This window comes from Pholis gunnellus (genome assembly GCF_910591455.1).
Source record: "Pholis gunnellus genome assembly, chromosome: 23".
NCBI lineage: Eukaryota > Metazoa > Chordata > Actinopteri > Perciformes > Pholidae > Pholis > Pholis gunnellus.
Window position 1 is genome coordinate 4,491,049 of NC_136550.1, and position 19,949 is coordinate 4,510,997.

General features: G+C 42.8%; 2 protein-coding genes across 2 annotated transcripts; one reads left to right on the forward strand and one right to left on the reverse strand.

Moving 5' to 3' along the window:
* The first annotated feature begins 1,294 nt into the window (after nt 1-1,294).
* Nucleotides 1,295-8,451, forward strand: LOC306714987 (protein mono-ADP-ribosyltransferase PARP14-like). Its single transcript, XM_079185199.1, has 14 exons — nt 1,295-1,532; nt 1,635-1,759; nt 2,001-3,839; nt 3,926-4,162; nt 4,423-4,647; nt 4,739-4,793; nt 4,895-5,041; nt 5,694-5,756; nt 5,843-6,019; nt 6,112-6,294; nt 6,405-7,028; nt 7,141-7,277; nt 7,429-7,609; nt 8,158-8,451. Exons 1-14 carry the CDS (start codon nt 1,361-1,363, stop codon nt 8,442-8,444), a joined length of 4,452 nt encoding a protein of 1,483 aa, XP_079041325.1. The 5' UTR covers nt 1,295-1,360; the 3' UTR covers nt 8,445-8,451.
* A 1,257-nt stretch (nt 8,452-9,708) lies between these two features.
* f13a1b (coagulation factor XIII, A1 polypeptide b) lies at nt 9,709-18,768 on the reverse strand. The gene is made up of 15 exons (XM_079185201.1): nt 18,724-18,768; nt 15,608-15,831; nt 14,675-14,863; nt 14,311-14,559; nt 14,110-14,228; nt 13,918-14,025; nt 13,417-13,591; nt 13,162-13,300; nt 12,598-12,701; nt 12,368-12,456; nt 12,109-12,262; nt 10,842-11,117; nt 10,456-10,616; nt 10,172-10,308; nt 9,709-9,866 (listed from the first exon to the last, which is right to left on the reverse strand). Exons 2-15 carry the CDS (start codon nt 15,792-15,794, stop codon nt 9,725-9,727), a joined length of 2,229 nt encoding a protein of 742 aa, XP_079041327.1. The 5' UTR covers nt 15,795-15,831; nt 18,724-18,768; the 3' UTR covers nt 9,709-9,724.
* Nucleotides 18,769-19,949: the final 1,181 nt, after the last annotated feature.

A 19,949-nucleotide genomic window follows, 5' to 3' on the forward strand; every position in this document is an offset into this window, starting at 1 on the left:
GCCCATAAACGACAACACTGATGCCAGCTTGACGAGCTGAGAAACATTGGCAGCAGGAGCCCACACATGTAGAGTCCTCGTGTACAATATCAGGAGGATTTGTCTCACCAGAGACCAATTCCCTCCTGACCAGAAACACAGCGCATGCATCCAGTCTGGTGTTCAAACTCACCATCATTTCTTCTTCTCCACATTGGCTTCCTTTACCTCACATCCAGATGAAGGCCTCTAGGGAGTTATTTCCACCTCTGAGCCACGATCAAACCCTACACTCTGAAGCCATTAAAGCTGTTCCTGCCTCTGGACCTTTAAAAACACCCAAAAAACAATGAATATGGTCTTGGTTTTGAAAAATACGAAAAAATACGAAGACATTGTTGAATCTGGAAAAAGCATGTGTGTCAACTTGAAGAGGTACTTATTCATTTTTTTCTGAGCTTTACATGTGAACATGTAAACATAATAAAACACTAAAATACTGGTTAACCACACAAGACCACAACATTCATACAAAATGTAAAAAAACATCATGAACCATAATTTTTTCTGCCTTAGTGTTAATAAGTGGATATAATATGTTTATCATCGTCTGTACACATTTCACTGGGCTGTTAAAGTCCCGATATGAGTTTGTAAAGGTTCATTGCAGTGGCAGGCTGAAAGCTGCCGCTCCGTTGCAGTCAGTGCACCAGTTTAGTTTTTAGTCTAAGTAGGACATCTAATGGTTTGAACTGGTAATGCCGCAGGATGTTTGTGTTACTTCCTGTAGTCTCTTTTTTGTTTGTTCCATTTTGCTGTGACGTGAAATCACAACACAGAAACTATTGACAGATACTTTCCCTTCAGAGTTCATATTTCAATGAGGAGCTGAGTGACAGCTGCCATACTAGATATTGAGACTTTGGAGGTAAAATTGATACATATCGGCACCCATTTTTATAAGTTACGTAGAGCGTAAATTAAAGCACTACTCTAAAAAGTTTTTGTATGACTAAGATGTAACACTGAATACAATGATGAACACACAAACAGATATCACCCAACTCTGCTTTTTGGCCACTTTCCGCTCCGATTTTTCCCGTTTTATGGCTCATTTACTGCTTTTTTAATATTAACTCTTGTGGATTTATTTTTTTATCATGTGAAACCAAATGTGTGAAATGGTGCCATCATCACAATTACCGGAATTGTTACTATTTCTGTAATTAGGTGTGGCAAATGCAAATACTGAAACATGAGAACATATGTGAAAGAGAAAGTGAAACAAAAATAAACCGCAGATTCACCAGTGCCGTCCGAGGCACGGTCGCATATGAATAAGTGCTTTACATATCAGTTTTAAGATTTGAATTTACCTAAAATGGATGAATACCAGCATCCGTTGTTCTTTGAAGCGAAAGATCTGACAGACAGAGAGAAGGAGAAAGTCAGGAGGCACTTTCAGAAAAAAAGAGATTCAGGTGGAGGTGATTGTGGGTTGATTGAAAAAGCGGAAGGTAACACCTATAAAATCTGTTTCAAGGAAAAAGAAGGTAAGGAATCCCATTTACTTCAAAGGAATTATAGTTAGAATATACTTTGCAGTAAGTTTAAATGTCGGATTTTGTTGAGACCTTCAGCTTTGTTTTTTACAGACCAGGAAAGGGTTTTGCAGAGGAAGTTTCACACCATTTCCCTTCCTTGTGGGGAAGTAGGTCTGACGGTGAGCCGAACCATTTCACCACAGACCACCGAACAGCCATCCTCCAGTCACTCACAGGTGATTTAATATTGCTCTCTAGACACTTTAACTGACTCATTCATGATTGCAGGAAACACAAACGCCACAGCCAAATAATCTGGATGGACCAGTTTGGGGGGGAATTTCTGAGCAGAGTCAACATCTCATAAAAGAAAGTTGACATGATACATTTTTAGATATTATAAAATATCATCTATGTTTTTATCACTTACATTACTACAAATTAATTCATTTGTTTGATAATGTTTTTCTTCGACAGACATTCACAAAAGCAAACACAAAAGGCCTTGAGAAGATTTTCAAGCTAGATATTTTCCTCCTGTATTTCCTGAGAGATAACCAGAAAGCAAATAAAGTCTTACAGAAGCAACTCTCTTCTATTGGCTGCACGGTGGAGTTGGATTTTGTCGAAGAGGAGGCAGTGGTTAGGGGGGATATTGAGAAGGGCCCTGGAGGAGCCTTCGGTGCGGCAGAGAAATGGGAGATACAGGTGGATCGGGTCTTCATCGGTCTTACCGAGAGCTACCTCTGCTACACTGTGGTTGAGCCAAAAAAAGTCAAAATCCTACTGCAGGACCTCTCTTTTGTGACAGATGATATCAAAGTGTACAGAGAGAGCGGTTATGTTGTGGTTGTGGGAGAGGTTGAGGCTGTCAATGAGAGGATTTCAATCCTGGAAAAGAGCCTGCAAACCCGGAAGGAATTGCCAACTGCGGAGAAGCAGTTCAAACTGGTGGAAGAAGAGTTCTGTCGAGAAATGCGTGCGCATTGCCCAAAAGTAAAAATCCACATAGGACGCGCTATGATCACCTTGGACGGCCCTGACATGGAGGTGCAGTTAGGAGCTACGAAACTTGATGAACTAATCAAAAAGGTAAAGGAAAAGAGAGTTAAACTCTGCCCAGCTTTAATGGACTTTATAACGTCCAGTGATGTCATCTCTAAGTACGAGGCTCGCTTCCAGCAGAGACTCAGAAGTCCCGTTTCCCTAAAGGCGGGGTCCGACCTGGTCCTGTCCAGCTTGTCCTCTGATGCCCTGGACGAGGCCGAGGCAGCGATGAAGAGAGACCTTACTGTGGACGATGTGCCGCTGCAGGGATCTGCAGCTGTACCTCCAGACCTAAACATCGTGAAGGACATCCTCAACAAAGCCAAGAACAAGACCAACTCTCCAGATCTCAGAGTGGACGTCAGCTTCATCCCAGAAGTCGGTGGAACCGCAACCGCCAAAGTACGACTGGTGGGCTACAGGGAAAATGTGAACAAGCTCAAAGAGGTTCTGCATGACTACCAGATGAAGCAAGTCGAGACACAAGAGATGCTGAACCTACCGCATCCTGAACTGCTTGACTGTTTTCATAAATGTTTAAGCCTGATTGGCATGAAGCAGACCAAGGTGACCATAAAGACCTCCCCAGTCCCACACCCTTGTGTGCTCGTGTCTGGTCCCCGTTGTCTGGTCCAGGAGACCAAGCAGGCCCTAATCTCAGCTCTAGCCAGTCTGACGTCAGACACATTGGTTCTAGATGGACCAGGGGCTCAACGGTACTTCCAAGCAGAGGGTAGAGTGGGCAAGGAGCTGGTAGAGAGCTCCTGTCAGGTTCTAATCAGGGAACAGCAAAGTGTGTACTCTCCGATTGTGGAAACTAAACCACGAAGCATCAGCAGCCCCAACATCTTTGCCAGCAGCACCAGCCTCTTCCCCAGCAGCACCAGCCTCTTCCCCAGCAGCACCAGCCTCTTCCCCAGCAGCACCAGCCACTTCCCCAGCAGCCCCAACATCTTCCCCAGCAGCCCCAACATCTTCCCCAGCAGCACCAGCCACTTCCCCAGCAGCCCCAACATCTTCCCCAGCAGCACCAGCCTCTTCCCCAGCAGCACCAGCCTCTTCCCCAGCAGCACCAGCCTCTTCCCCAGCAGCACCAGCCACTTCCCCAGCAGCCCCAACATCTTCCCCAGCAGCACCAGCCTCTTCCCCAGCAGCACCATGAGTTTAGCACCCCAACCTATCTCCAGATTGCGCAGCAGTACTGTTGGGAGTATTGCAGTAAACCAGACAAGTCTGGAGATCCGGCTTGGCAGTTTGGAGGAAGAGCAGGTATGACAATTTCTGTTCTACTTTACTTTAATTCCTACAGGATTAATGCAGTCACTCACATTGTTTTTCTCCCCATCTTTCCACAGGTGAATGTGTTAGTGGTGCCCATGCTCAACGGGCAGCTAACTTCTACTAAAATTGGTGAATGCCTGTTGCGTAAAGCCGGAAATGCGATCAGGTCAAAGTTTGACTCGATGGCAGCGAATGTTACTCTCGCCCCTGGTGATGTTCTGCAGGTCGATGCACCGCCATCTCTGGGCTGCACCAAGCTCTTCTTCGTTGAGTGCTTGCCGTGGGATGGAGTCAGAGGGCGGAGTGTGCAGGTAAAGTGAAACATCAGAAGTTTTGAACACACTATGGGTGAGGGCAAAAGATGAGTTCAAATCCAAGGTTCACCTACTGACATAAAACCAATGGGAGATGTTAAAACCCAATGAGTGGCTTAAAAACTTTACTTTTAGTCGAAGTTTAACTCCACAAATCTTCTCTATGTTAGCTTACGTCACACATTTTAGAAAGCAATGTACAATGCAGTGGTATCTTTTGAAAACACAAAAGGAAATGTCTGATTTTTGTTTTCCAGGTGCTTAGCGATGGGCTGAAGAGGTGTTTGGACCTTTGTGTACAGCAGGGCTTGTGCTCAGTGGCCTTCCCTGTTATCGGACCTGGAATTCTTTTCAAATACCCGCTGAGAGAAGCCATTCAAGTGCTGACTGACAACATTCGCCAGTTTGGATTAACTGCATCCTCTGGGTCTCTCTCCACCATCCACATCGTCATTAAACCAGACTACCCTGACTCTGAGGAGGTGACTATCAACACTCAACAACTGGTTCGTACTATGCGTGCATTTATGATTAATTGATTGAAGTGCTTAATGCTGCCGCTTTTATTTACAGTGCTACCATGAGGTCTACAGGCACCTCAGCTTAAATATGAATCAGGGAGGCCAAGGTAAACTGCTTAGAATACTAATTCCACCATTTACATTTACAGTTTAAATATCAGACATACAGTACATATGTGGAACATATTGTGGCCGTTCTTCCTCTTAGCGATCTTCAGGTCCCTCACCAGTGACCTCGATGACATCACGATGACAGTGGGAGGCGGGGTTAAACTGCAGCTGGTATTCGGTGACATCACTAATGAGACGACAGACGCTGTGGTGAACACGACCGACTTCATTCATTTTCAGAACGGTGAGTGATAACCGAGGACAGGGCTGGGCAGTATATCAACATTGTATTGATATTGTGATATCAGACCAGATATCGTCTCAGATGATAAAATGACAGAAGTGTTTTCTTTTACGGGTTTTAAAAGCTGCATTGAAGTAAATTTATGTTATTATCTGTACTTAATAGACAGTAGCTGTTCTTCACCCACTTAGGCATTATATCCACATTACTGATGATTATCAAACATCTCACTATGTAAATTGTAAATTGCAAAGTACTGGCTTCTGACTTTTTTATAAAGTCAGAAATGTGTACTCACCGGTCACAGAAGACCGCTGTCACAGCCTCCATGTCCAGTTCTGTAGTCCTCGTGGAGCCGGTTTCTCTTCAGGTGTGTCTGTCGACATAAAGCTAATATGACAGATAATGCCAAAGAGATACACAACAGCTTGAATAAGTCACGGAAAGCAACCTGACACTGCTAGCAACCAGTTTTTTAATATAGTGCTTAGCCAAGAAGGGCTTTGGCAATGTTAGATTTTTGTCACTTAAAGTTAGCTTGCTCCATAATACTGTGATATCTACCGGCAACTTGAGTAAATTCAATGTACAGTTTACAATGTACTTAAGTTACATTCCACCACTGATTAGAAATACGATCTTTATTCTACAGATGGTGTGTGCAAAGACATCTTAACTGTAGCTGGACCAGCGGTGGAGGCTGATCTCAGAACAGGTGAGAAAAGAGGAGCAGCTAGACATTTACAAGCAACACACACACTTACAGCTCCTTACTCATCTCGTCTGTTGTGTCTTGTGTAGCAAAATGGATCCGAGGAGACGTCTTTGTTTCCCAGTCTGGATCGTTCCCCTGTTCAGCCATTTTTCATGTCTGTGGTGAAAAGGACGTAGTCCTCATTGAACAACTGATGTGTCGCATCGTTGATTATTGTGAAACGTATCAGGTCAAGTCTGTCGCCATTCCTGCCATCTGTGCTGGTGAGTATTTTGAAAGACGTTATAGATTTTTAATTAAAAGAACACACTAAATGTAAATGTCTGTCCGTTTCAAAAATGAAATTATTTTGCAGGAGTTGGTGGGTTGGACCCTGGTGTCGTGGCAGGTGCCATCCTCCGAGGGGTCGTGACGGCCACTTCGTCCACTCCTCTTCACTGTCTCACTAACATCCGCATCGTCCTGATTAAAATTAAAGTCTTCTTGGCCTTTAAAGAGGAAGCAATGCAAATGTTTCCCACTCCTGTAATCAACAGAGGTGATTCACAAACAGCCTTCTTCTTTTGTGGTTGCTTAGAAATCTGTCGTTTTTTAATCATAATTTTGTTAGAATTTCCACTGACTGCTATCGTTTGACCCACCCTGCAGTGTCAGTACCTCAGTTGCCTCGTGTACAACAACAGCCTCCTTTGTCTAAGAGCGCAGATCCAAGCACCCTCTTCACCAGCTCTGCAAGTCAGCAGTCCGCCTTCTGGTTCCTGGGTCTCTCCAGAAAGGATGTTGACGATGCCATGACAAAGCTGACGCATCTCTATCACGCTCAGTGCTCCACTAAAACCTTCGAGAAGGAGGAGCTGGCAGGCCTCACCCAGGACAACATGAAGGATCTGAAGCAGCTGGTGGACACCGAGGGTCTGTACATGCAGAAGGACCAGTCCGGCCGGGGCACCTTGACAGTGAGCGGGTTAAAAGATGGGGTCAACATGGTGATGCAGATGATTAACGCCTCCCTGCATGGCAGCCTCAGAAGAGAGGTGAGATTCAGGGAGGAGGATGATCTGTTCGCCCGTGTGGCTTGGTGCCTCCTGGGACATGGCGGTAACTGGGAGAGACTCCCCAAGACAGCCAATCACAACCTGGAAAACAATCATGTGGCAGGAGGGATAGTGGACGCACAGAATGTTCAGTGGTCCGTGGATCTACGGAGGACGGAGGCCACAAGTCAATTAACTAGACAGACGGCAAAGCTGAAACGACTTGAGCATCTCTCAGGTGAGATATTCCTTTTGATTTGGTTGCAACTGAGAAAATATTGCAGTGTTATACATTTATTTAAAGAAACAACGAACATTTACTTTGATCATTTTTCTAACTTTTTTGTCAGACTTCTCTTTCCCTCTGTACTGGGACAACATGGCCGCCAGTGAAGCTTTCAAGAAGGTTGCACTGCAGCCGTCCTCGGCAGAGTACCGAACAGTGAAGGAGGCCTTCAAACGAACGGTCCAGAAGACTGTGATGAAGGTGGGCAGCTCAATAGCTTCCATCTATATGAATGGAGCTTTTACTTAAACATTTTATTTCCATATAGTCTAATGAACACAATGCATTTGAAAAGTTATTTATATCCTTCCAAGGTCACTTTTGCAGCTCATTATTTTCTTGTTTTTGACAGATCGAGCGCTTGCAGGATGTCCATCTGCGACGCGTCTATGAAGCGCAGAAGCAGCACATCTCTGATAAGAACAAACACCAGGGTGGAGCGGGGGAAAAGCTTCTGTACCACGGGACGACTCAGGACAATTGTGACTCCATCATGAAAACTGGGTTCAACAGGAGCTTTGCTGGACAGAACGGTAAAGATCTGCTCGTCGTCTTTGCTTCAGCAGACTAGGATCAGAATGTGGCTGCTTACATGTCCTCCACTTCTTTCTATTCATTCAGAGCAAATCACTGCTGTTGCATCACTTCCTACTGTATGACGCAGATAACCTGTTTATAGGAGTTTAAAGGAGAACATGTTTGTTAACCTATGGACTAATTATTAGTTGGTGACAGAGTAGGGTTTTAGCAAACATTTTGGTGTACAGTTGGAATTTTCTGCGGAAGATCTGGACTCATGAACTCAGTGTCTCTAAAAATCCTGGCTAGATTATTGATTAAAAGCAGTTACAGTGACACTTATTTCTGCGACAAACTTCTCCTCTGAGACGGTCGTTCAGAGATTGTCCTTCAAAGTCCTTCTCCTCACTCATAAAGCCCTCCACAATCAGGCAACCTCCTACCTCACCGACCTGCTTCCGAACCAAGTAGTTTGCCTTAAACAAACCAACCATCTATAGACATGGCGCTTTTGTTTTTAGGTATGAGGACTTGTTAATTGTCTATTTCCTCTTATTTTCAGCGACCGCACTCGGTCACGGAACCTACTTTGCCGTGGACGCCAGCTACTCAGCCCAGCCCACCTACTCCAAGCCAGCTGCTGACGGTTCCCAGTTAATGTTTGTGGCGCGAGTCCTGACCGGCGTCTACACTCAGGGTAACAGCAGCATGAGGTTTCCTCCTGCTCGCAGTGGCCAGCAGTCCAGCGACCGCTACGACAGTGTGGTGGACAACACAGCCAACCCCAGCATGTATGTAGTGTTCCATGATAACCAAGCATACCCAGACTACCTCATCACCTTCAAGTGACTATGAGGGAAAAGTGATGCATTTTACACTGTGCAAGTTAGATAAGTGTCTGCAGAATGAAGTAAAAGATAAGCTTTGATTTTTAGATATTTTTGTGTATGTTTTGAATTTGTTTTTGGAAATCATTGCTTTAGTGGTAAGATTGATATAGTTCAGAGTCATTGATGGTTGCTCTTTAATTGTATAATTTTAGTCTTTGCTGCACAGGAAGTAAAGATGGAATGATGCCAACCAATTATGAGCACTGACTCACATAGACACACATCTGAGGAATATATTGTCACAAACGAATGCAGTTATTAATCTTTTATTTGGTTGATATTTGCATATGTTCTTGTACAAAGAAAAATGGGAAGAAACAGAATTTATAGCTTGATATTAAAAAGGTGTAAAGAGCAGAAACTGTAATAGTTACATAGTGGGAGTACATCTTGAAAATTAAGTTGAAGCTGCATTAATCCATATTTTATTTATTAAATGAAACAAAGCATCACATGGGTTGCTCATATCTCATATCCACAAAAATTATCTGTCAGCTTGTTTTTGTGTAATTCTGCCTCTAATGGACAACAATGGATTAATGGAGCTAAATCACAGGCTGTGTCTGAAATCCCTCACTATTTACTCCATAGTGCATTTACTTACTGCCTTTTTATTTGAGTGTCTGAATTCTGAGTGTGAAATTTCTGCACCAATTAATCAATGGAACATGGATCATTTATTATTGTCAGAAATCTCTGTTTACCACTTCACTGTAGAGTAACATATGGAAGGTCTTTATTGTCCTTATCAGGAGTATTGAATGATTAAATGAGGGAGTGATGTCAAACACAGCTGTACTCACGGTGTACTGGTGTATTTTTGAGTTAAAATTAATAAACTAAAAAGAAAGAAAGTAGTAATCATCAATGTACTTTTTTCCACCACAAATAAAGAGAATATCAATTAAGCGTTTGGATTGATTCTTTGCAGTATTTGGCATCTAGTAACTGAGACTTCTCTTGTGATTATACACAAAAGAAAATATAACAATAGAGCCCCCCAAATGCTACACACTGTTCCTTTTAACTGCCAAAATATTCAATATGCTTGCACTTTAAAAAAAAAATCTGTATTTTGTAGATCAAAGATCTTTTTTCTTATGACTAAAACTTATTCCCATCCTTATCATAAATGCTGAAGCTACACCAGTTAAGCTGTTGTAAACCTACCGTTACGTAACTATGTTATAGGTTTATATCTTTTAAGTGAGTCGAATGTCGTCTGGCGTCAGTGATCCTTCAGGGCGCGATGGTGACGGACGCCGTGCCGTAGACCTGCCTGAGAGCAGGACAGTCCAGAGAAGCGATCACCCTGCTGCTGCCGGCCCTCTGCGGGATGAAAAACTCGCTCCAGGTCAGAGAGGAGCCTCCTGGGATCAGACTGAAACCAGCAGAGTGAAGAGTTAGAGGCCACATGGACGGCGCAGATTTTTGGTGTCATATCATAGATAGTCAAGACATCAAAAATATTGTGTCAAGAAGCAGTAAGACTTAATTATAAGGGTACAAAAACATGGCTGATATGCATAGATATGAACAGATGAATGAAAGCTGTGACGTTAAAATAAGATGGTGCTTTTATGTGAAAACGTGACTGGTTTTCACTTCAGCTGCAGGTTTGTGTGGCTAACACATTAAACGAGAAAAGGACAAAGATTACACCTGATTCTTCTGGGCTGAACTCACCTGTAATACTTGGACATGGGCAGCATGATCCCGGGTCCCTCCATACGAATGTAGACGCCCTCCAGGCTGTAGGTGAAGGGGTTCGTAAACTGCACAGTCGCCGTCATCTCTTCATTCACTTTACCGCCGTCGGACACCTTAAGAAAAAACAAAAACATTACAAATCCATTTGCAAAAAGGTTTTAAAGCGGAAAGAAAGTAGAAACTTTTTGCACGATATATAATGCAAGATGCCAACGGATTAAGATTTGTTTTTACGTGTAGACAGAACAAAAGCAACAGACCGTGACGGTGAGTTTGGGATTGTGCAGGGTGACGACTTTCATGGCCGTGACGATCTGGCCGGTCTCCTTGACCTTCCCGGTGGCGATGAAGTGGAGGTTGGCCTGTTCCACGAGATTCTTCATGTATTTCTTTGACTCGACCGTCACCGACTCCTTCACACCTGGAGAACACAAAAACACAACTCTGCTCTCTCTGCATTGACCTTTAATGTTTGTTTTTTTATAATCCGAGAGACGACTGAACTCTATTGAGTGCTTTCATGTGTTCAATTATGATACTTTTACTGCTTACATATTCTTGATCATTTATTTGATCCGTGGTTGCTGAATGAATATAATGAAAAAGTCTATTTTTGCTGGTGAGAAATAAATAATTCCTTTCTCACTTTTGTTGGGGTCAATCGTCACCGTGGGATTCCTGAACAGGAACTCGGAGCTGGTGACTCCGGTGTAATACACCACGCTCCCGCTGATGTAGGCGTCCACGGTGCGGCTCTGGTCGCTGCGGTTTATGAACTCCAGGCTCAGCTCGAAGTCGTCGCCCACGCTGACCTCCAGGGTGGGCAGGACCAGGTCCACGTCAGCCTCAGGGAGGTCGGACTTCTCTCGCTGACAGCCGTACTCCTCCGCTTTTTCCAGGACGGTCCGCTCCTCTGTGCTGCCTAGATTGGAGGATCGAAACACATTAGTTTGTTTGCACATTTCTTTAATTTAAAAGGATAACATCAATGCGTTTATCAACAGGTTTTGCCTTCCTGGATATCTGCAAAATGCCAGCCTATTTGGAGATATCTGGTCCTCCAGTAACAATATGGCTTAGGCTTAAAGCAGTCTAAATCCTTGTTGCCAAATTCATGCCAAATTTGTGGGGAAAAAGCACCAGAACTGGCCCGGGTATTCTTGGCCTTTTTTAGAGAACTCTCGCCCAAACCAGACCAGAATGATGCCAACTGGGACTGATTTCCAGTCCAAGATGTCCACGCCTCAAAAACCGAGCCAAATCTGGCAGCGACGCAGGGGCACATGGCCGGATGTCTGGTGCCAGAACACAGCCGACTGCGCCACCACCATCCCAAATTAACTTACCTGGCATTTCTGCACGGTATGAAAATTGAATCATAAATTTGCCTCAGAGGGTTTTACAATATGTACAACATAGAACGTCGTCAGTCCTTGGAGACTCGCAAGGAAAAACTCCCCCCCCCAAAACTTCAACAGGTAATAAAAAAGTAAGAAACATGAGGGAGAGCAACTGAGGGAGGATCCCTCTCGCAGGATGGACAGAAGTGCAATAGACGTCATGTGTACAGAATGAACATAATCCAATTGCAACATATTCAATCCATATATGATACATATAATGAGAGTAGTAATAGTAGTAGTAGCACTAATAATAGCAGAAATAATAATAGAAAAATGAATACTACAGCAGCAGCAGTGGATGTAATAGAATGATAATGATACTAAAAGCAGTAATAGTAGCAGAACAAAATAATGTGACTACAAATTTGAGATTACTCTTACTATAAATTTATAGTCACAGAATTATATAGAAAATATTTGTATATAAAACTTGTTTTTATCTAAATCAGAAGCTGAGGCTGCAGCAGAGAAAAACATTCTCAAAACACTGATTTGTCTCTCGATTCTGACCTTCAGGAAACTTGTATTGGTCGGTGATGTCTCGACTGGTCATGTCTCCTGGAGTCTTGGTCAAAACCTTGCGGCCTATATGAGTCCGGTTCACCTTGACTGGCTCCATGGCCCCGTCTTTACTCCGGGTGTAAAACACCACATCGCTGTTGACCTGTCGGGACACACACAGAAACACTGGCGCTCAGCAACTACAGACAAAATAAGAAACTTTTTTTACAGAACAATCCCACTGAAATAATGTAATTTAAAGACTCACCTCAGCAAACACAAAGGCAGCATCAAATGGGAAGCATATCTGCCCATGTTTTATGGCCTTGACTGACGCAGGACCACATCTGTACATGCCTTTAAGGATAATGGAGAATAAGATTCATAATCTGTGATTTCTGGGAATAATTGGTTTAGCAAATAATATAACTCTTAATAACCCATAACCTGTTTTTATAAAGCCAGCAATTATTTTATATTATTATTATTATTACTTACCATCGCTGGTCTCCTGTGGTGTTGCATCCACAATCTGCCAGCCTCCAAAGCCAGTTGGGAGGTCTGGTCTGGACATGTAGCTCTCATTCCAGCAGTGATAGTTCCTGATAGAAACATTATTTCAAATATCACTACAGACATTAATATTAAACAAGTCCTGTTTTGTTATTATCTAAACTTGTGTGTTACTAATGGAGGCCTTTAAATAGAAAGGAAAACAGAAGAAAAGCTAGAGATATCTTGAGGTTTGGCTCTGTGGATGGCACTAAGAGTAGAGCGCTCAGCATGTAAGGGGTTCATCTTCTGAGGAGCATGAACATGCTGAAAGAAATCCCATAGCAAACTGGTGATTGTTTTTTATATTCCCTTTAAGCACGTGGACATTTTGGCCTGATGCTGACGTTAAAGAGAAAGTCAGGGAGTCACCGAAACCAGTAGGATTCATCCCCTGAGGACCATAAATATTCATAACAAATGTTATGGCAGTCTAAGTCTCACCGCTAGTTGCTGAGGTCAAAGGTCAATATCTCTGCATTATGGCGAGCCGCATAGAAGATGTTTTACCAGACAGAGTCTCTGGTGCGGCCGCGGTCAATCCTGCCGTCGTCATCCAGGATGATGTCGGTCCTCAGGTTTCCATCGTTGTCGTGAGCGGAGAAGTAGTTGGTGACGACCCGCGATGGGATTCCCAGACAGCGCAGGACTGGAGGCAAAAAAATGTATAAGCAAAGACAGAAATCGAGGAGCGGATACACTAAAATAGAAGTCATGATTAGAGCATTTTCTCCTTCTGCTACTTGGATCCAGTAAAGAGCTCACAGGTGTTGAAGACGGCGGCGTAGACCCAGCACTGAGCGTAGCAGACGGGCATCTTGCTGCTGGCGTAGGTGAGCAGGATGTCCGTGCTGCCGGTCCAGGAAGTGGGCGCCACTCCGTAGGTGTAGTCGCCGCTCCAGTTCCCCACCAGCACGCCATCGTCATCACGAGAGTTCAGCTGAGTGCGACAGCGAGCGGATTTCAGACATTTATTATTTATTATTATTTTGAAAATGCTGGGATTGTCTGAAGAGGCTATTCTGCTCAAGTCTAGCAGATAAAGGACAACTATTTAATGAGAGAAAACACTGAGATAACAGCTCGTCATATTTCAAGCTGGTGTCTACATTTAAGCGCAGGATATTATTCACGATATCAGCAATATTGTATGTTTTACTGCACAGTAATGTTCTGTGTGTATTGATGCATCATTTAACTGCATATCTCATGTATCTGTAAACCCGTTTCCTGTGTTTTAGTGGATGTCCATGAATAGGTTCTCACCATAGCAGAAGCCTTTCTGGTCACCCTGATGGGGTCTCCTCTGTTGGGGATGGGCATGTCAGCCCGGTCCATGATGTACAGACAGGCGTCCAGGACTCCGTAGTTGAACTAGGAAAAAAGAATTAAGTCCAAAAATAATTAGGAGATTCAGTCCTGAAGTCTTCTTTAAGTGTTTATTTCTTTTTCTTCTACCTGTCCATAGTTCCAGTTTCTCTCAGCGACGTCGTCGTTGGCGCCGTGGTAGATGATCCCCATCTCAGTCATCACACACTCCTGCCTCTCATTCTCATCATCCAGAAACACAGCATCGTCTGAGGGAAAACAAAACGTTTTTTCATGGCCTGGAAAGTGAGACAAAAGCCAATAAAATGTGGTCAAGAAGCCTAAACTGACCCGACGCCCAGGGGTTGAAGAGGATGTAGAGGTCTCGGCTGTTGTCCCGTCTGGTCCTGCGGATGCCGAAGGGCGTCATCACGGCGATGTACATGTGGTACTTCCCCACAATGCAGTTTGCCGTGGGAGTGATGCCCATGGTGACCGTGTTGGCGGCGGTGGCTGTGATGCGGCCTTCCCAGGAGCTTTGACGCTCCTTGCTGGTGAAGACAGGCACATAGGTGCCCTTGCTGTACTGAGGGCTGGAGCCTGAAAGAACAGGGACATGTATGCAAAGGACAAGACGTCACATGCGAGAATGTGAACCGGACAGACCACAAGATCCAGAATTAAAACCATTATAATTACAGTATGCTCAGCTCACCGATGACAAACTCCACAGCGAACTTGTCTGTAGCGGGTGTGTAGGGACGGTTGAACTCGATCTTGACCTGGAACTCTTGTCCTCGACGGACGATGAGATTGTCGGAGTTGAACAACATGGTGTGGTGCTGCATCTTGTTGCTCTCCTCCGGCCTCCTCATCATGTCCACGCCCATAATGTCCAGATACTCTGAATGGACACAGAGAGGAAGAGACAGACGGAGCGTCTCAAAAACATGTAGATGGGAATCATTGTTTTCTGGCAGTAGGTTGAGACTTTTTGTTAAATCCTATCTTCCGACGCTCTCGGTTGTGAGTTTCAACAGTAAACCACAGTGACGTGTGTGTGACTCATCCTTATAAACACTCATTCGTGATTGTTTGCAGTCATATCACAAAATTCCAGTCACTGCATTCATAAACTTCTGTCACATCTGGATATCTGTCACCGAGCAGCTTTCTCACAATAACACAGGGTGGAGAGTAGCGACAAGCTGCAGGAAGTGAGCAGAATTTATCCTATTTGGACATCATTCATGTGTCAATCATGTGCAAAAACTACAGGAAACTGTGTCAATGTCGGGGAAAAAGACTTTATCTTCTCAAACCAAGAGGCGACATCTGTCTTCTGCCCTTAAAAGGAGAAGTCTTAGTATGCGAGACACCCCAGGAAAAGAATGTATGGTCAATTTTGAGATTTTGGGCTATTTTGCGTCTTCTTTCAGGCGAGTGGAAAGAAAACAATAATACAAATTCTTTATACTTAAAACATAAAATGTCACAACACTTGTAATACAAAAAAATAGATGTCTTAATGTAAGTAATCAACTGGGAAAGTTTCATTGTGATACCCATTAGTTAATGGTTTCAACCTATAACTTGCATATTGACTTTCATGACTCCTCTCGTGACGTGTCACAGTGCTCTTCCTCACCAGTCATGGGTGGAAATCCTCTCGGGCCCGGGAGACCAAAGGGCTCAAACTCCGGTATGTCCGTTGCCTCAGAGTTTGAGATGGAGAGGGGAACTGCGGTGCGGCCGCGGTTCGTCATCTTGGGAGGGGGTCCGCTGGGAGGAGGGGGGGCAATGGAGGAGGTCGGGGCGCCACCTTGATCAGACATGATGGCGATAGCTCAGGGTGGAGGATCCGTCGCAGGGCTGGAAGAGGAGAGAGCGGATGGAAAACACACATTTTTTTACTTACTTTTTGTGTGTTTGCAATAAATCTGACTTCACATTTAAAGTATGCCACTAGTTAGTGTCTCCAGAGGGTCGGCGAACTGTTTTAAAACCCATCTGCTGTGCATCTGTGGAAGAACTCCTGAGCTTTTATTCAAGAAGGACGTATTTAAATATTGGAAAGGCCATTATAGCAAAGTGAATGAAAATATTAAAGCTTGTGAATAATAAAATAACAAGTGTGGAAAACTTGTATACCACATGTGGTTTCCATGTGTGTGTTTGTGGGTTGGGTGGAGGGGAGTTTACGGTCGCTCCTCTTCCTGTAAGATGCTGGTAAAGAAAGACACTTTCAGTGTTTGGGGATTTATTTTCACTTCACAAATATTGTATTTGTATATTATTATGGACCTACTGATGGTGTTACTAGCAGTAGAGTAGTCTAAAAGTATTACCAATAATGATCAAAGTTGTATTATTGGTAGCAGTGAGAGAACTCTATACAGTATGTATCAAAATACAGACATCACTCCTACTCCTATTATACCAAATGAATATTTGGTGGGTTATTAGTCTCTTTAAGATAATTAATTGAATATATTTGGGTTTTGGACTGTTGATTGGACAAAAAAAAAAGGATATTTAAGAATTTACCTTGAAAATTGTCAATATTATTTGACATACAAGACCAAACAATTCATCACTTAGTTGAGAAAAACACTTCACAATATGAATGATTTGCATGTAAACAATAGTGCGTACATGTGCGTAAATGTAGCACTTATTATTATTATTATTATTATTATTATACGTGTGTGTGCCTAAAGGCATCATTACAACCCCTCCCCATTTATTATTATTTTCTTTGTGTCTTCCTATTTCTTATTTAGTATTTGTTTGTTTTTTTTAAATTGAATTTTACACATTTATTTATTTTCATAATGTTTTGCTCGATAATTAAAATAATTGTTAGGTGCGGCCCTAGAAGTGTTGAATGTGATATTGATTAAAAACACAGAAACGTTGCCGCTGACTTACAGCACTTCTACAGTACAAGTGACAATAGCAGGTAAAAAGAAGACCGTTAAAGTCTCCCAAGCAAGTTATTTCTAAAACCAAAGGAATCATATTAAGTTGAAAACAATCCACAAACTGACCACGATAAAAACCTGGGTGTGAACGCATCAAACTGATGTCAACAAAGAACCCTCAGTTTACTCAGAATGACTCATTAAATCCAGAAACAGAACTAAAATGACATCAACCCTTCAGCCAGCATGGGGTCCACATACGACACCCAGCAGCATGAACTCACTGCCATGACGGTTTATGTAAGCATGATGTAACCTTTAAATACACAACAGCTGTTTTCATAAGGTGCGAGCAGAAAGTACGCCAGGTTTGTGTTACAGACACCTGCCCGAGAGCGAGGCTCACTGTTGCGCAATGTGTCCGTGCGCTGGTCGAGGAGAGAGGTTTGGCTGCATGAGTCATCATTTAACACAGAGAAAGCTCTGTTTTCACCTCAAGCACAGAGAGACATGCTTATACCTTCTGCAGTCAGACAGACGGAAACAACTTTGAGGTACTTGTACTTCACTTGAGTATTTCTGTTTCATTCTATACTCCACAGAGGAAAATATTGTGTTTTTTTTCAGCTCTGGTTACTTTTCAGATTTATTTACGTGAAAACACACGATGAGCTTCTTCTAAAATGTAACGTACTATTAAAGCTCATTGTCACATTTGAGGTGTTTATGAGGTGTTAACAGTGATTTTCAGATGGTTTCATTAAAGTAAATACTTGAGGTCCAAAGAGGTAAAAACCAAAATAACTTAATCATCTTACGATCACTCAGATTTATCTTTCACTGGACAAAAACAACCTTAATATTGTTTTTAAGTAGTTTGAACTCGCTCCACCGCCGGCCAGCTGTGGGAAAAGTTAAATGTTGCTTGTAAATTGATTCATCAGTATCTGCAATATAATAATGGTATTCGTCACAGGAGCCATGCTTCTCCAGCACAAGTACTTTTACTTCTGTAAAGTACTTCTTCCACCACTCTTACATCACATCACATATAAAGTCCAAGGTTTAGCAATTGCTGATTTCACAGAACCACGCAAGTCCTAGATAACCTACGAGATTCACGCTAAATAACGTCAAGCAGATTCTGTATAAGCATTGGTGGAAGAAATACTTCCACAATTTAATTAAATGACATTACATCACTTTACCAGTTCTGAGACACGTTTCATATACATGCACACACGTGTTTTTAACACTGTGAGAAACATCCACTCACATGTTAACCAGCAGGACTGAGCCTTTTTGTGCTCACCATTAAACTCTCTGCCCAGACCGTACTTTCCCCGGCAAAAGAGTTAATGAACCAGGTTTTGCATGTATCATAAACGTTTTGGACACAAACCTTTTTGTTCTATTGTTAGTGTTACCACTACAGTAACTATAATATTCAGCTAAAAGCCTCTTGACTCTTCAGTCCACTGTCACTACTGCTAGTAATCAGGTAGTAACATCTGGATTGTTAGGACCTAAAGCAGCCATTCCATTCAAATTAAATGACAGAAAAGTGCATCAATATTAAAATAATCCGAATAATGCACAATAGGTTTTGTTTGAGTTAAGATTGTACAACAACAAACGCGGAATGTTTTAAAAGACTTTCACATGTGGCATCATTTAGTTGCATCTTCACATCTGGAAGGTATAAACAAAACAAAATGACCAAGCTGCTGAGGAATGTTTTTTGGTGCGATTAGATTGTTGCACCCCAGCGAAGTTCTTAAAAACGAATGCAAACTTTGTGTCTGTAAAGTTTAAAGTTTACGTACGTGAGTGGACTCACCTCAGATGAAGTTGGAGAGAGAAGCTGCTGTTGGTTGGAGTCGGTCTGCTGCTGCTGCTGCTCCTTCTTGGGAAACTTCTGCTTTTATACCCTACAGGGGAAAGGAAGAGCCATCCGTGTGTGTGTGTGTGTGTGTGTGTGTGTGTGTGTGTGTGTGTGTGTGTGTGTGTGTGTGCAATACCTCCGCAGGGAAATAGTTCTGTTGAGGGTGTAACAGTCAGTCCAACTTCGGAGCAGGATGTGGAATCTACCATCTCTGTGCAAACCACAGCTGGATGAAGCTCAGACACTGATGTTTGAGCTCTGCAGCCTTCTGATTGGTCACCGTTTGTTATACGTGTAGGTTTAATGTGACAAAGACAACTATCTCCATCATATTACTGGTGATAAAGAGGACACACATCTTTATTTTGTTGCATTTTCATTAGCCATGCCAGCGGTACTGCATGGATTACCATGACATTTTGCACATTCATGGTCCCCACTTGTGTACCTCTCTGGTTCAGGATGCTGACACTAACCTTAAGGTGGCCTGTGGCAACCGAAATTTGACCCAAGCTTGCAGCCCCACTTAAAGATTCGCTCTTTAAAATAAAAAAACGCAATTAAATAAAAAAAAAAGTACCATCCAAATTCAGAGCAACACATTTCCTCAACTCTCTACATTTGAAAATAATCTTTAGTGACATTTAAGCACTTTGTTTATTTAAGCACAATGCATTTTCTTCAATATTTCTTATTTCGGAAATTAGCTTATTGAGGCCTAACAAACTTGATTTATACATTTCTTCCATTTGCAAAGTCAATATTTGGAAGAGTTTAAAACTTTTTTCGTTTACATACATGTTTGCTTGTTAGCGGGCCTCTTCTGCACGGCCTAGTTTTAGTTCTGCCTGAATGTCTTGGCCTGTTGTTTCTTGGCTGCAAACTGTGGATCTAATTTAAAAAAAAAAAAAAAAAAAAGAACAGGGACAAACATTACTCCATAGCACTACCAGTGGTCAAGAACTCTGATGTAGTTGTTGGCTCACAGTTGGTCTTCTGGTGCCGTCGGCACACAGCCAGATGTGCCAACACCAATCGGCTCAAATCTGTCTGTAGGTGTTAAACTACAACAACTACTGCTTACTGTTGCGTTGTATTAAATCCTTTACTGTTAGTACTACTATTACTGCTGCTGGTACTACCCCGTATATTACTGTTACACTACCGACCTCCTCTCACTG